This window comes from Thunnus maccoyii, chromosome 7 (assembly GCF_910596095.1).
Source record: "Thunnus maccoyii chromosome 7, fThuMac1.1, whole genome shotgun sequence".
In the NCBI taxonomy this organism is placed as follows: Eukaryota; Metazoa; Chordata; class Actinopteri; order Scombriformes; family Scombridae; genus Thunnus; species Thunnus maccoyii.
Genome location: NC_056539.1, coordinates 15,338,063 through 15,356,196, shown reverse-complemented (window position 1 = coordinate 15,356,196; position 18,134 = coordinate 15,338,063). Strand labels below are relative to the sequence as shown.

At 40.6% G+C, this 18,134-nt stretch overlaps 1 protein-coding gene across 3 annotated transcripts in view; it reads left to right on the top strand.

Annotated features, from left to right (window-relative positions):
• agbl4 (AGBL carboxypeptidase 4) overlaps positions 1 to 18,134 on the top strand; it is a 432,805-nt gene that overhangs the window by 149,820 nt on the left and 264,851 nt on the right. For all 3 annotated transcript variants that reach the window (XM_042416279.1, XM_042416278.1, XM_042416280.1), the window contains one exon: positions 6,637 to 6,761. In XM_042416279.1, coding sequence (XP_042272213.1) covers positions 6,637 to 6,761 — 125 coding nt within the window. The remainder of the gene's footprint in view (positions 1 to 6,636; positions 6,762 to 18,134) is intronic.

Below are 18,134 nucleotides of genomic sequence, written 5' to 3'. Positions count from 1 at the left end.
AGATTATTTTCAGAACAATTTGCACATGTTTACAAATACACGGTCGCTTTTTGTGTGCGTGTGGCTGTATAAGACATCAGACAAGATTCTTTTAAATATTAGATTTAAAAGAAAATGCTTCTTATCCAAAGTATGTTGATTTAGAACATATGGTGCAAAGTAGACCATACTGCTAAAAGATAGGTTCAGATATTTTCAAGTCTATCTTAGTACAATATTCACATACCATATGGTGAGAATTATAGGTTGTTATAATCATTCCTCCTCCCCATACTGGCAGTGAACAGATCCATTTGTACAGCGACTATAAACAGAGTCCTTGTTCTATACAAAAATGAATTATAACGTTTAAGATTTGCAGACTTTGTGCTCCCCAAAGTTAGTCTTCTTAGTATAATTCAAAATTCCCACTTCTTTCCACAAACTGTGGGTCTTGGACATGTAGATTTGTTGTTGGGATAAAATATAATAAACTGCACACAACTTCCAGGACTAAGATACTCTCTTCATTTGGCTAACTCAACCCTTTTCTTAGAGTGTAGTTGTGCCACAATGGTACAGTATCTCTTCACAGCCAGTACTGGACAGGTGTAGTGATAACTGCGACACATAACTCTTTTAACTTACATGTGGCATGTACGCATTGTATTAAAAAACCTAAAAAAAAGCTCCCCACAAACCTGTCCTTTAAGCTGTTTAAAAAGATAGACTGCAGTTTAGTATACCTGTTAGGTAGTTAGTTTGTAGAAACTTGGAGGTGACCTCTTTAATCTTGCCTGCAGATGAAGTGATAAGGCATCAGGGGAGAAGGCAGGCTTTAAGAAGTCATGAGGCAGGAGATTGATGTTGCCTCAGTGACAACTTGCCTTTAGACGAGCAGGAGAGAGAGAAATAGAGAGAGAGACAGAGACAGAGAAAAACCAGACGTTTAGCTGCAGGTCTAAACTGAGACCCCTACACTATGCCTTCTGCTGCTGGCTGGAATCAATTCTATCTTTATCAGTCCCCCTCTTCTGTGTCCAGGAATCCTCCTCACACCGCAGAGCAGCCGGGGTGGGGGGGGGGGGGTGGGGGGGGGTGGGGGGGGGGTGGGGGGGGCGATGCTGATGTGTTTTCCAATAATGAAATGGAACACAGCGAAAAATAAGTTTAAAAAGGTGCCTGGCTGGTCTCCCTCAGCAGTACAGCACTCTTTTAATCTCTAGTCTGGTGTTTAAACACAGTTGTGGCCTTGCCTATGCCAAAAAGAAATTGAATGTGTTGTTGTGCGTCTGTGTACGGATGGGGGAGCGTGGGCTGAGGGGGTCACCTTTAAATTTTGGTATTTCAGTCTGTAAATTTTGATTTATAATCCCCAGAGTTATCATCTTCTTTTTTTTTTGGTCAGCACTGACTACACTGCAGGCATCTCGGGGTAGTTAATTGGTATAGCAAAACTAATTTCTGTAAGAATCATTAATTCTAATAAAAATACACTTAATGTATATTTCCCAGTTTTACAAATAATGGAGTTAACAGCTAATTTATGTGGCAAGCTGTGTGTGAAAATATAAAAGATTCAGGACATGACAGCCCACACGTCTGCTAAGGAGGAAGCACTGTAACCACACAGTCTATTTCATTTTGAAACAACTGCCTATTTCCATTGTAATGGCTGGCTGTGTGAGTGAGTTACACTTCAGGCCTGAGGCAGGCAGGACTGCTGCTGCTGTACGATGATCCATCTGCATGGCAGAAACCATTCATCCAGTGGATAGCTACAGGCTGCAGGCCGGCCCATTGTGTGGGCTGAGCGCTGTGACTGCTCCCTCTTGTACCTCCGTAATGGGATTACATTAGCCAGGTTCTTCTGCTCCCTCTCCAGCTCTGTCTCTCTCTCTCCTACACACACACACACACACACACACACACACACACACACACACACACACACACACACACACACACACACACACACACACACACACATTGGGAGCCCATGTGTGAATGACTGACTGTCCACTTGGCCACGTCGTGTTTGCACCCTGTTTACTTGCCTATGGCCCTGTGTAATGATGCAGGTTTCATACTCATTTTACTGACGCTTTTGTTTTCAGCAACATATTGTGTTATGCAGTTTCCACTTCCCTTGAAAAATATTTCACCTTTTGCTATTTTTCCCCATTTGTGTTCATGGGTATGTGTGAGAGTGAGGAAAAGAGAGACAGAAGGAGAGGAAGAATCAGAGAAAGATAGAGAAAGACAGGGAGAGAGAGAGGGATTTTTGTTCAGGGTTTTCCTCAAGGAGAGGCTGTCATGTGTAAAATCTTGTTCAGAACCAGCAATTGTGTTTTGTTGGGCTGCACCACCAGGGCTAAGCTGTTCGTTGAAAACCAATTTGTTAATGTCTAAACGCTGCACTAGTTTTCCCTCAAGGACAAAGATTGATATTCAACATAACCTGCCAAGACACCACTGAAGAAGAATATGGAGAGAGATGATACTCAAGAGGAATTATGCAAGAGATTTCAAGGACCAGAAAATGTGTCTTTTTTCCTCTTTCTCATCTTCCCTCAGTCTGTAGTTCATTAGCTTCACTTACACTAATACAGTCTGTCTGTTCCATAAAGAGCCAAAAATAATTCTTGACAAATCTGGTGTACTGTGCGAAGCTTTTCAACATTACGCAGACTCAACATAACTTATCTTTGCTTTATCTAGTTTATCTTTAATGCTTTCAGAGGGCATTTCAGAAAGAGCAGTTGGCCATTTATGTTAGTTAAATACTAAATGATATGGGATTGATTAAAAGGGTCAGACTACCAGCCCACCAAAGCGTTTGAATCTGGAGGTAGCCACCATAAAATTAAAACGGGGATCAATGGCGTGTCATATCCCTGCTGCTCCGCGGGCTGAACATGTAATTCTAACCTTGAGGCTGCAGCCATCTCTCACGTCAGGCCTTCCAGCATCGGGCTCAATAACCCAGCCGCCCATGGCTGCTGTCTATTGCTACCCATGCTACAGTATTCACAAGCAGAAACAGACAGATATTAGTTTAGTCTCTATTGTATGTCTCCTCTCTACAGAAGTTTGGTCATTACCATTGGTACCATAATTGTATTCATACAGTATTATTTACTTAGGGGTTTACATCAATTAGAGATACATAGGTTGTTGTATAAGTGTTAAAAAACAGGACATTAAAATTATTCATTAAAATATAAGCAGTTTGCACTCTAATACACAATTTAATTTGATTTGGAAATAATATTTTTGTGCCAATCAAAAAGCTTTATTTGACTCCCATGTTCTTCATAAGAGGAGGGGGTGTACAGTATAAGGGGCTTTTACTAGCATCGCTTGGCTAACCTGCCTGTCTGCCTCCATGCAGCAGCCGTTTCCATTTTTTTTCTCTGTTTCAGATGAAACACCATAGAAACATATAAAAGAATGAAAATAATTTATTAAGAAATAGAAATTATTCAGTTTCTTTCTAAAGAAATGTAATGTAATTGGTTTATTGTGAACTCAAATGTACACACACACTCACGTTTTGCTGTTGTGTGCATCAGTGTTGACAGTTCTAGCGAGTGTAACTACAAGAAGCCAAAGGGCCTCGCAAGGACCCCCTGGTAGTCTTTTCTCACATTTTTCTTCAAGAGTTTTGTTTTGGATAAATTCCTGTGAGGTGAGAAAAGACAAACACGGTACATTAGCTTCATTTACACACAATTCATTCTTAATTGTATAAGTAAAACTCAATTTACACCTAGAAAGAAGTCACAGCATATTTTTTTTAAACAGAACCCCTGATTTTGTGAAAATGCATTGATAACAGTCATAGTCAGTTTTTGTTCTTAAGAAATGGGAGACTCCACTGGGTATTTTTGTTTCTGTACGTCATCTTTGACTGCATTTATGGCCATCTATTAACCTTCTTCTGGCTCATCACCATAGCTGCACTCATTGTGTGAGTACACTATAGTCATACAAATCAGGGAGAAAATGGATTAGCATCATTTTTAGGGCAGATTTTACAGTAGAGATTCGTAAATCAGCATTGTGGATTTCTTGGTTTAAAAGCATTTACTCACTTTAAATCTTAAAAAAAAAAAATGCCTCCAAATAAATAAAGAAAGTGCCCCCAGAGAGTGGTTGTGTTTCCATCATTGAATAGCGTTATTAAGACTCTGATGGGAAGGATGACCTTTGGAGGCCATTATCAACTTGGTCTAATAGGCTGTATTTGGCAGTGTCAGCTCTGTGAATAGCTGTGATGTTGGTATGAGAGATGATCGATTTGATGACACATCTGCCTGGAACAGGTGCTGCTCTGCTGTCTATCTCCTCTCTTTGTCAGCGCTCGCTAGGCTAGCTGCAGCTGGGTCTGGTTCAACCCTCCGCCTGCTCTTGGCTTTATCTACTTTCAATGGCTCGGGATTGCATTGCCAACCAGCCAAAAAGCTAGTCCCTGCCTGCCTGCCTGCCACTTCTTAGCTAACCAGACACTGTGCAAAACAAACTAGGGATGGATGAAAATTCAGCATTATCGTTTATCATCTCTTTGTAATAAAATCAAGACAGATTTCTCATATGAAGACATTGCGGTTCACAGCTCTCATTAAATTTGATTGCAATACATAAAAATGTAAGATCCTAAATATGTATTATTTTCAAATTTGTCCTGTAAAACACTAAGAAATATTTGTCTTAAGGGGTCAAACGGGACTTTGAATTCACTGTGTGATTTGTTTAAGAGAAAACAATGAGGGGAAAGTTAGTTTTTACAGCTTTTTCACTCGTAGAGCTCTAGAAGGGCTTTCTTATAGTATGCTCACTGAAATGTGCCTGCCTAAAAGTTAGATTAATCGGTCATGTAATAGTTTCCCCACTTTTTCTATGTAATTATTGTCAAGATGTGTGGAAGAGAGCATATTCTGACATGTATTTATAAACATGTAGGAACATGTGCGCACACATACAGTACAGACAAACAGTTTTCCTCAGCACATTGTAACTCTGACATGATAAATTTCATTTATCAACCTGTAGCCTCCCTCTCCCTCCCCCAGACCCCCATCCCCCCTATGTTGTAAATGCATGCTTGAATGTAGAATTAACAGAGTCTAGATGAATGAATAGATAAGGTACATCAGTTATATATTTCAACCCAACCCAGCCACTCCCTAATCAGTCCAAGTAGCGCTCTGCAGAGAGGGATGTTTTTTTCCAGGCACCAGCGTGCTGGAATGAGATGCCACTCACCATTAGTATTAGCTGCGTAAGCTGTTAGTGGATGAGCTTCAAATGTAAATACGGATCAGTCATTATTGTTACACAATAACCTCTTGCAATTTCTTTCTCATTGCATACGTCTTGCAAATGAAAATACCATTTTAAACAGAAAGTTTAAAACTGCTTGTTTTTTTTTCATTTCAGAGCACCTGGTAGTTTTCTGCAGTCCTATATAAACTAATGATTACACTTCTGTGGGTAGCTTCAGTGGAGCAGAGCAGTTTGTGTGTTTGTATGTCTGTGTGTGTGTGTGTGTGTGTTGCAAGCTGACTAGTGGATTAGCTCTGTCCGATGGCAGAAGGAGAGGGATCTACTTTGACAGTGTGGTAGTTAGCCCATCTGTCTATAATCAGCTGTGTGTGTTTGCGTCTGTGTGTGCGTGCTGCTGTTATGGTACTACCTGCCACCAGGTGGTCAACAGTACCCTGATGTAGAGTTGTGAGGCACGTTGAGCCTTGTGGTCTGTTTAGTTTGCCAACAAAGTTAACCCTTCAATGGCTGCTGGTCTTATGAAGCATCTAAATTCAACATTTAAAATGACAGAGTTGACTGGTCTCATGTATTGGGTTAAGTGCAGCATTCAGTTAACATAAGCTGTCAGTTCATCACTTTTGCTTGCAGCTCCAACAAGAAGGCTAACACACTCTCATCTCAATTTATTCCCCATCTCTTTGCTCTCACTCTGACAGTCATTAATTCTGCATGCACCACAAGAGTCTCTACTACATATGTGTCCAGATATAAATCAGAAGCTACAGACAAGGCTTATATTTAGAATGCTTGTCATGTAATCATCTACTAACCAGTCATCTTATAGACAGCTATGAGAATTGCAAGTGGGGAAATCGTTCCCATTGGATTAATTATACTTCCACTGATCATCTGGATCTTTTTGCTGTGGATAGTATATTGTATGTCAGATATGGATGGCTGGAGCAACCCTGTCTGTTGGTCTTTCTGCTCCTCACACTTACTGCTCTCTGTGGGAATAGTTTATATTTGAGAGGCTTACCGATGTAGGAAAATGTGTAGATACATACAGTAAAAAAAAAAAAAAAAAAAAAAAAAAAAAAAACTGGCAGGAGACCACTATGACAGTGATGCACTGTTAGTAGACACTTGATTGTGACATATTGATTAAACACTTCTGTCTTTTAAAGCAGACCCTCAGTTTGAAGTGAGGCTGTGTTGTTATAGAATCATCCTTTTTTGTGATTGCCTGCCAGTCTGTCTGTAATGTTTGGAGTCAATTGATGGCAAAGTTTAAGGAAAACAGATGAAATGATCCACTGTGATTCTGTGTTGTGGACTGCTCAGTTCTACTTAATGCTAATGTAAGCTATTTCACTGCCTCTGCAGGGAACCTTGGCCGTGTTGACTACATCAGTGAGTTTGAGTTTGACCTCTTCATCCGGCCCGACACCTGCAACCCCCGCTTCAGAGTCTGGTTCAACTTCACCGTGGAGAACGTCCGTGAGACACAGGTTAGCATGCTGTGGTCTTATATTGTGTCATCAGCCATCATAGGGGAGGGATTCCTTGCTAATTCCATACCACTCATACAATGTAACACACACAGACCTATAGTTTGAGGGCACTAAATTGGTGCAAAGAAAGTAATATGTTTTCTCACATCAGTAAAAGCAAAATGTCTTGTTAGTGTCTGGAATCCCAAGCTCTTTCCTCATGTCATGAGTGTGGCCTGATAAGGCTGCATTATGAATAAAAGTGATGCTGTGCAAGTTGGGAAAATGTTTTTACAGCCGCAGCAAACAAATCCAGCTCCACTTTACTTAACCTCTGGATAAGGAGCACAGTTAGCGAGATAACCATTAGGAAATAAAAGCCAGAAGGATACATAACTATAAAAATCTCAGTCCTTACACTAATATCATATTGCTACCACATCAAAAATATATACAATACATTTGCTGAGTAGAATGATAATATCACATACTGTATGTCCAGAAAATAAGTAGTTGGATTACATTTGATAAGTTATCAGATACAAAATAAGTGTTGAGGTAAATATAATATACATTTTCTGGAAGCTATTGGATCTCAACAAGTATGAAATAGCGTTATATTCAGGTGTGATAACATTTCAGGAATTCACTAGTCCAGAGTCATAGCCAGTAAACACAGATGGCCCAACACAATTCATAATTTTTAATTAGCTACACCTTCTTTGATCCGACCTTGCACCAAATTAACCATAAACACATGTGATGTGTCGAAATCAATCTTGTCTTTTTTGTGTTGTGAAACTATGTAGTATGCATTATTGTTGGATCATATGTTGATAACATTATCTATGAACCCCCTCAGATTTGAAGCAATCTTCTTTTTTCCTACCTCACTTCTTGTTACAGCCTCCTAGCTTGATTCTGCCACTAGTAAACTATGAGCTCTGTGATTGGCTGACAGATGTGGTCACGTGCCACAGAGATACACTGTATGTGGGAACAGTGAGTGTGGCTTTTGGGGGGATGGTGGCTTGTTCTGCCATTTAAATATAACTTTGCAGGATAAGAAGGTAAAACTGAAAAACTGAAAATATTGGCATTAAGACTGACTGCTGCTACTATGTAATTTTTGCACAGACAAGCTTGACAGGCTTAGATATGGAGCAAACAAATGATAGATAATGTATAGAGAGACAGTCTGAAAGGGTAACAGAGAGAGGGAGGGAGAAAGAGATGAGAGTGAGAAAAAAGCAAATAGAGAGCAATAGAGAAAAAGGCAGAATAAGGCGAGGATGAATCCACAGCATGCTGTTGCTGCTGTCTTCCTGTAGTGTGTCCAACACAGCCTATCTGAGGCTATCAGGCCTATCAGCCCATCTCCCTGCAGTGCTGTAGTCAGCACTAATCACATTTTATGGCTCTGAGATGAATGGGAGGCCTCGGCTTGGAGCCGGATCGATCCCAGGGCCAGATAGACCAGCACCAGCAGCCTGCAGCCTGGGCCAACAGGATATTTGCTGTTGTGGCAAAATGACAGAGAAAGTGTGAGGGAGAGACAGAGGGGAATAAAACTGGGGAGGGGAATAAGACACAATAAATGGCGAGAGATTGATAATTATTGTGCATAAAAACACAAGATGTGCGGTGGCACAGGCAAGAGAAAGCCTACATGTGACGAGAACAGGTGAACAAACATTTCCATTCCACGCTCTCTCTCTATACTGTAGGCAACCTCACAAGCTTCTTTCATAGAAATCTGTTTCTTATCTGTCCAATTTCCTTCTTCAAAGAGGCCTTGTGTGAATTTAATCTACTCCAGAGGTGTTGTGGTTAAGTGCTGCCTGTGCATTTTGCCAAGGTGTGTATTTGTGTGTGTGTTGTGTGTGTGTGTGTGTGTGTCTGTATACGTACAGAATGTGTGATTAGATTATGTCTGTGTCTCTAGAATCATCAGAATTCTCATAAATCTTAAGTTTACATCCTAATGGTTGTAATATTGTTATGATATGAAACAAAAAATGAAACAGAGAAATTAAACAGACAAAGGGTAATAGCATGAGTAAATAAACCAACTAAGTGCAGTTGTGTGGGGAGAGGCTGTGTTATAGAGATATCAGTGGGTTCCAGGGGAGAACTGGGCTGTTGGAGTGTTTCATCCAGCTAAGCCTTGCTAACTCTCAGCCTGAGCCAGGGGAATGGGGAACAGTAAAAGCCCGTGATATTGGAAGTGAGATGGCCATTTTGAAGGAATGTAAGCTGGTGAAACAGATTTGGTCTGCCTCAATCAGCTTAGCAGCTTTGTGGAAATTGGCTTCACCGTAGCACCGGTTATGATGGATGGCTGGATGGATGAATGTCTCTTTTTTTGTATGTCCTTTCTTTTTTTGTGTTTCCCAAACCACTCACTTACCTCAAAAAGCCCAGACCAATTCTGGTTAAGTTGGTTGCAATGACTGGGACCATGTGACACTATTTGACATGATTTGATGTTCATGCAGTGCTGAGTGTTGCGTTTGCTTTTTTTTCTTTCCAAAAAAATCTTTTAAAAAATACTTGTGCAGAGTAGCCTGAATTTTGTCACAATTTTGTCTGGTGGCACAGTGCATTGGAGCTGTCTGTCTGGCATGAAAGTGCACCCTTGCGTCTGTAGCATCTGTGTCTGGCAGCAGTACAGCGCCAACAGACACAACCTTAAGAAAGGCATCAAATGTGCTAAGGCTGCATACAAGAAAAAGATTGAGGACCACTTCACCAACAGGGATCCAACACACGTGGCTGGGCATCCAGCACATCACCAACTACAGGAGCAACAAAGACTGCCTCTTTGCCCGCTTTGAGACAAAAGGGTCAGACAATGTAGCTACACCCCCACCAGCTACCACCAATCATGTACTTACCATACAGACACATGAGGTAAGGCGAATTCTCAGCGCTGTGGATGTTAAGAACGCTGCGGGACCCGATGGTGCTCAAAGACTGTGGCCTTCAGCTTGCGGAGGTGTTTACGAACATCTTCAACCTGTCCCTGTTCCAGGCTACTGTAACTGCATGTCTGAAAACAGCCATATGCCAGTGCCCACACAGACCAACACCAGCTGTCTGAATGACTACAGACCAATGACATTCACACCCATCATAGCAAAGTGCTTTGAGAGATTGGTTTTAAAGCACATCAAATCCACCCTCCCCCTCCACCCTGGACCAGCACCAGTACGCCTACAGAGAAAACGGAGGATGCCATCACCACGGCTGACCACACTGCACTAACCCAACTTGAACAGAAGGGGACATTTGTGAGGATGCTTTTTATAGACTACAGCTCTGCATTTAACACTATTGTCCCCAGCAGGTTGCTCACCAAACTGCTTGACCTGGGTCTTAGTAAGTCCCTTTGCATGTGGATCAAGAACTTCCTATCCAACCACCCACAGACAGTCCCCATCTCTCTCCAAGCCTGACCCTCAGCACCAGTAGACCATAAGGCTACGTGCTGAGTCCCCTCCTCTATTCTCTTTATACATATTAATGCATCCCCACACACCCCTCAAACACAATCATTAAATTTGCAGATGACACAACAGTGGTGGGACTGACTGGTGATCTTGAATGTGGACGAGACAGCCTACAGAGATGAAGTCTGTAAACTAGTAGGATGGTGTACAGAAAACAATCCATCACTGAACATCAAATAATCAGAGAACTCATCATAGACTTTAGGAGACACCGTGAAGACCTCTCTGCTCTAAACATCAAAGGAGAAGAAGTGGAGAGGGTTTCCAGCTTGAAGTTTCTAGGAACCTACATCACAGAGGACCTCACATGGACAATCCACTGCTCTGATCAAAAAGGCTCAACAGCAGCTCTACTTTCGAAGGACACTTGGGAAAACCAACCTGTCAGTGAAGCTGCTCGCGACCTTCTACTACGCCTCTACAGAGAGTGTTCTGACATACTGTATTACAGTATGGTATGCCAACTGTTCAGTAGCAGACAGGAGAGCTCTCCAGAGAGTCATAAACACAGACCACAAAATAATTGGACCCCCCTTGCCCTCACTGGAAGACACCTTCAGTTCACGCTGCCCTGCAGATCCAGCAGCATTCTGAAGGATGCAACTCACCCCTATCATCATCTCTTCTTTTTGCTGCCATCTGGAAGGCACCGCACTTCCAGGCTCAGAAACAGCTTTTACCCCAGAGCCATCACTAAACTGAACTCCACAAAACACTGTCCCCCTGCCACCACCACCCTAACATCATCAGTATTTCCAAACAATTGAGGAAATGTGCAATAACATCTGTAAATATCTGTATATAACACACAATAATATTTTTATAAGACGCAATAGCATTTGGTACGATGCACATTAGTGTTATTTTATTTTTATTACTTTTTTGATTGTATCTTTATATTATTATTATTATTTTTATCTGTATGGGCAGGTGTGCGTATGTATGTATATGTGTGTGTGTGTGCGTGTGCGCATGTGTGGAATATTAAATGAACCGTTTTAGGAACTGCACAGCAAATTTTGTTGTACAACAATGTGCAATGACAATATAGGCATTGTATTGTATTGTATTCTATTCTGGTCAATTTTCACCAAACAAAGTATCAGTTTCACTTAAATTTACTGACCAAATCCCACTTTTAATCTTACAACTTATTTTCTGTATCTTGTTATGATCTGTCAAAAAGCTCTGCATGACTTCTCAGTCAAACATATTACAGACAGACAGACATAATTTCCTACTAAGTCATCTTGTGTCGTCTGACCCAGCATGATTCACATGTAATCGAGCCCTGGTGTTAACATGTGACATTCGTACACTTCACTGTAGCTATTACAAGTTGTGATCTGATTGTACATTTACAATAATACAATAACAATTAAGCAAAAATCACAATTGTCATTGATGACCTCTGTCTAATTGATTGATCGACAAGTCATTTTAGTAATATACCCATCCAGTGTACCTTAAATGTACAGTACATGTTCTGCAGTGTTTCCCAGTTCCATAAAGAGAGAGGTGTGAGTCTACGGCTTCTTTGGCACAAATGTTTTAAAGGATGATGGGACTTAAGGTGCCCACACCTAATCAGCAGCAAAACCGCTGTGCGCTGGCTATGCCACTGTTTTCCTATGAGGAGAGCCTTGGTGCCCAACTAGGTGGAAGCGCTACTTTTGGGATGGTGCACTGTTTGAAACTGCCACCGAGAACTGCGCTTAAAGTTTAAATTATTTCAACTTTGACCTCCGTTGCTGCTAGGACTGGTTGATAAAACGATCTTGATATGGGATTGCAATAAAATTTATGTCAATAACAAAGATAAACTTTGGACATTTTTTACTCAGTATGGATAGATCTAACAGCCTATCACTCAACAGATATAAACACGACAACAGCCAGTCAGTCTGCAGTTTCTAGCCTGTTTGTCAAAGTACACATCAATTTCCTACAGCAGCCAGCAAGACTACACTAGTGTTATCATTAGCAGGAACACGACTATCTGGAGTGCCTGTCACGTCTAAAGTAACGTTAGCTGAAAAAAGCAGCTCTAACTCACATTTCTGTAATAGAGATATCCTGTCTGCAACTGCGGAGCAGTCATCACATGCCATCGTTTGAACGAGGCTGCTTTGACTGCAAATGCACAAAGCTAACTGCTAAGCTCAAAGCTAGTAACCAGTAGCAACGAAAGGCTAGTTATCCACTAACACTAGTGTTGTTTCATAAAGAAAACTAGCGAATCTAATGATATGTGAACTAAGCACAGAAAATAATGTAGTCAGTAAGATAAATGAAGGGGTTACAGCAGAATATATACTGTGTATATATATAAAAGATGTAGCATAATGACTGGATTACAATTTTGTACTTTTTGCTCAGATTTCTACCTCTAAAACATTTGAGAGATGCAAAACCAGAACATAATTAATACCTTTGAGTGTATGAATGTTCCAGGGCTTATGTGATCCATTTGTTTACTTTTTTTCACTTTTTTTTCTTGTTTGTACTAAACTTTTGAGATATTTGCTGCCCTGCCAAAGGAAATTGATGTGATAGTAATCCCAGCTTTATTTATGTTATTTTATAACTTATAAGTTATAAGGCAAGCTAAGTTGTTTTTTATGGCAGATAAAGCATGTTTGCAAAGTTAAATGTTTACATTATGTTATTCTCATTTTTATGTTAATAAACTATATCCTAAAGTTTAAGTAATGAACCCTCTTGTTTCTTCAGGCTTCAGTCATTATCAGGATACTCTTCAAATGGCAGCATTATCAAATTATATGTATTGTGATATATATTGATATTGATCAATCTGGAAAAAATTATCAACATTTTTTTTGCCATATCACCCAGCCCTAGTCGCCGTTGACCTTTAAAAGCGCAACCATTGAGATAACAGCTGTATGTGACATAGCCAGAAGCGACACATGCAAGCAGGGAAGGTAGGGAGTGATGGAAGAAAAGCACTATGCTCTGCACCCTACCTCGCAGTGAGCGAAGAACAAATTTCTTATCATCTGAAGGCAGCTTTAGAGTACCAGTCAAAAGTTTCGACACACCTTCCCATTCCTTTGACTGAGAAAGTGTGTCCAAACTTTTGACTGGTACTGTATGCCAGAATACATCAAAAACATCTGAGATTGGCATTGTTGACTTAGTTTTCATCAGTCATTTTCACTTCATTCAACAGTACAGAAAACATATAATCAGGGTGAAACAAGTAAAGAGGAGGAAGAGAAAGGAAAAGAGAGTTAATACTGAAACAGCAGAGGTGGAAACATAAATACATTATCTGATTTACCTGTCTTGGTCATGACAAAGATTGGGTTACTTGGTAAACTGCTTGAATGTTGAAGTGTGTTGAAGTTTGGCAGTTGTTGACTTGGTAAACATTCTTGTACAAATCCACAGTTTGTATAAAACCATGTATTTTAGAGGCAGGGCCCTGGGGAAAAAAAGCCTGATGTTAGAACTGCAACAATTAGTCAATTAATCGATTAATTGATCGATAGAAAATTAATCAGAACTATCTTGTTAATAGATTAAACATTTTAGTCATGTTACAAGCAAAATTTTAAAAATTCATAGGTCTCAGATTCCCAAATGTGAAGATTTGATGCTTTACATATATGACAGTAAACTGCATGTCTTTAGGTTCTGAACTGTTGGTCAGACAAAAACAACATCTCAGATATCATCTTGAATCCATCTCCTTGCTTACATTTTTTGCTTTTTATGACAATTAATTGATGAAATTATTAATTGAGAAACTAATCTGCAGATTAATTGATAACAAAAACAATAGTTATTTTCAGCCCTAATGTGTTTTACTTTGATTAAAATAATCAGAACTCAGTAACATGGAACCTTTAAAAAAGTTTTTGTCCTATGTCCAAACTCAGTGAATTTCAACTTGACATGTAAGTTCCAGCGACCACTATTTCATTTCAGCTTCTGCCTATGTTATGAGCAGAAACCAGTGGATGAGTTGATATGACACCCCATTGGGTAAGTTGATATGCCATTCCATTCTGCTGTAGGGGTGTGCTTGATGTCAGGCTCCGTGAAGGGCACGGCTGTGAGCTATTATCATAGGAGCCTTCAGGGAGCCATTCATAGAAGACAGGCAGTAAAACCTTGCGCCGAATCGCCTTCAACTCCTCCAACTGCTGCAGGGGTGATTTGTAAGCCTCACTTGTCCAGGGAAAGCACAGTGCAGGACGGTTACTCTCCATAATCAGGAAAGAGGACGGACTAAATCAGAATAGGCCATGTGTTACCTAAAATCCCTAAAGACCCATCATTACTTTCCTGTTTCAGACAATGCTCACCTATTTTAATTCATCATCAGTGATGTTATGCAATTTGTCGTGGGGTTGGATGGCACATTAAGTTAAACGTTAAACAGGATGTTAAACCTATCAGGAAATAATTATGGATCATGTTTTGGTGACGCTAATCAACCAATCCTGCTTTATTGCAGCTGCTGTTTTTTGCAGAATGTGTTTGGGCTAGAAGAAGTTCTATAAATGAGTATGCTATTATATGAGTCAGTTATCACATGTCATAATGCTTAATTGGGTTTAAAAGGCCTTCAGACATCCTCTACAATGTGTCATTTTCTAAATGTGCAATTTACTTATCAGTTTGAAAGATACAGCATTAATATACTGATGTCTTGTGTTAAAGCAGACAAAAAAGTAAAGGAGGATGAGTGAGAGACAGAGAGAAAGACAGAGAGATAGGGAGAGAGTAGCGCAAGGGCTGGGTAATGGATGTGATGCACATTGATTTTTTTTTTCTTCATACAGAACAGACAGAAGCAGGAAGAGAGGGTATAGGAGGAGGAGTGGGAGTGGTGTATTTACGAGAAGTGACTTGTTCGTGTAAGCAATACATTTCCCTCCCTTCCTAAATAGAGCATGTTGCTGCAGTTCTGGGAAGTCAGCTGCTGGTTGTGGTGTGTAACATCAGTGCAAGCCTGTACAATTGAGGTTCTTATCTGAGCTTACTGCTTGATCAGCTCTGGACAATGTTCTGGTGTAGGAGGCCTGTCTCAGCCATGTCTGTGGATCAACACATTTAACTTCACGCTTGCACCTCCTGATTTTCCTGGATGCACACATTGCATCCTGCCTTATCTATTCCACCTAGTTCTCCTCCTCCCTATCCTCCATACTTCTTGCATCTTTCCACCGTCATGTCTGTGTGATGTCCTTCAGCAGTGACAGAGGGAGTAGAGGACAGACAGATCTTTAGCGAGTGCCATTGGATGAACATTTCCTAATCATGGCTGGCGTAGCGTGGCCACAACCGGGCACCACAGACAGCTGGTTGGTGGCAGTTACTCATGGCATGATCACACTGGGTCTGCCTGTGGGAAGACTTGCTGGATATGCAGCTCTAGGATTAGACCTCTGCTCATCCATAGGTACTACCCATACTGTCAACAATATACAGGAAAGAGCTTATACAGACTCACAAAGATGCATATCTCAAACTCTCACCACATAAACAAACTCTTAAATGCTTGCAAACAGGTCTGCTTGCCCTGTCTGTCTAAAAGACTCCACACACAAACTGGCTGTGTCATTTTTAGTCCTTTGCACCGCCTATTCTTTCCTCTCTGCCTCTGCTACATATGGCACAAGGTAGATAGGCATGTATCCTTTGCTTGTGGTCTTCTTCTGCTTTGGAAGTTCATTTTTAAGCTTCCCCTCTTTACAGTTTCCAAAGGAGACACATTGGCTTCTGTGTGACTCTGCCAAAGGGATTATTTCACTTCAAATACACCACATAGGCCCAGAAAGTTTAGGATCCTAGTTTCAAACCCCGTTAGGAAGTTGTGGAAAGAGTTGTGCGGTTTTGAAAGACGTACAAGACATCAGAAAATTGTGTCAGGGAGCGTAGGGTATCGTAAGTGACCTTGTTCTGTTAAGGAGAACTAAGGCATGCTTCCTTATTGTCAAGGCTGATGCTCCCCAGATCACTTCGTAATGACATGGACAAAAGGATATGACAACAGCACAAAATGAATTTTCAAATAGTCTCCCTGATAGCAAAGTGAGTTTCCCTGGGTTATCTCTGCTGACGCAAGGTTCCTTATCAAAATTCATTGGCTTATTTTTAGCTTGATTCACTTTAAAAAGGAGGCACGGAGCTTAAGGGCATGTTTTCAAATAAAGCAGACACACTTTTTATTACCATTTGGATTCTCTTCATTCAAACAGCAGAGAATCATGCTTTGCTTTTAGTTCACAGTTTCCTGGGACTTGTAGGGTTAAAAAATGATGTACTTAAAATATACGCCTAAATACTACAGTTTTTTCTCTTGATGTGTCACAATAATCTCTGACAGTACTCAGTGTACAAAACTAAAAACATCTATAGTCGAGTCAGCCTAACTGAAAGTTTGGGACCTCTGCCTTATTTTATGTTGGCTTGCATTGGAACATCTGTAGATGGGTTGGCCTTTGTGCCTATCAAGACAGTCATCAGTGGGCCATCCATTCGCAGCCCAGCAGTATGGCAGTGTGAGATGCTGCCAAAATGGCCTCTAGGCACCAATTTCGCGAATCAAGGTGTAGGGTGCAAAGCGCAGTCAAGTGCGAAAGAGAGAACTTTTAGTCATTTTGTGGCTGTGGCAAACAGGGAAAGATTACAACAAATCTATCATAAAAATGTGGTCTATTGAAAATAGGAGATTTACTTGTAAAGTTGCATTAGTTTAGATTTGTATTGATAGGCAACAGATAACGGAAAAATGCAGTCATGCTGTTTGCCCACCACAAGGCACAGTGACTCACCAAAATACTGAACAAGTGGATGTGAAGAAAAAAATACCACTACACTACGCCAACCAATGGTGGCTTCGAAACTTGTGAAAAATGTGAAAAGCCCTCTCTAGAGCCAGAGCCAGTGGTTTGCCTGTTTAGAAACATAGCAGTGCAACATGGCGGGCTCTGTGGAAGAGGACCCGCTCCCTATATAGATATAAGTGGGTAGCTTCCATTCTGAAAAGTGAAGCCATTGCGGAAGTGCCTTAAAACTGCATTCTTTCTAATGGCCAGCAGGGGCGACTCTACTGTTGCAAAAAGAAGTCAGATTGTATAGAAGTCTATGATAAAATGACCCTACTTCTCACTTGATTTATTACCTCCGTAAACACTTTCCTAATGAGTTAATGGTCTCAATCATTAGTTTCAAGTCCTCTTCAATACAGCATGTTATTCATTTTGTAAATTATGATCCCATTTAAAGTAAAATAGATGATAAAGCAACGTATGATTTAGGTCGTGGCTACTTTGTGATTGACAAATCACTACCACGGGGACAATGTTGATTACATAACGCAACCATGGCGTAACCCCCGATTCACAGAGTATAGGTATAGCTGCTGCTTCTTCACAAGGTGTTTTCTGTTCATGAAAGTTAATTGTAACATTTGGTTGCCTAAAAAAAGTCATTTTTTCTGGTAAGTGCGCTTTGTTTGAACAGTTTTAGACCTGTTTTTCGCTAGTGAAAATTAGCATTTGCATTATCACAGTTAACCATGTAAAAGCCTGTAAATGCACAGTGCTAACAAAGCTAGCAGCTAGTGCTAGGGTCAGCTCCACCCTCTCATCCAAATATGGTCACTTCTGGCTCCAAAGATGGCAAAGGTCAAATCCAAGATGGCGATGATCAAATCACTAAACTTGAGGCTTTAAAACGGCAGTCCACAAACCGATGGGTGATGTCCCGGTGACTACATCCATATTTTTTACAGTCTGTGTGTAGATATAAAGGACCAATTCTAAGGTAATGGAAACAACAACTCTTATTTTCATGTTCATTATACACTAATTAAAACATACTTATGAATGTTATATTCCAT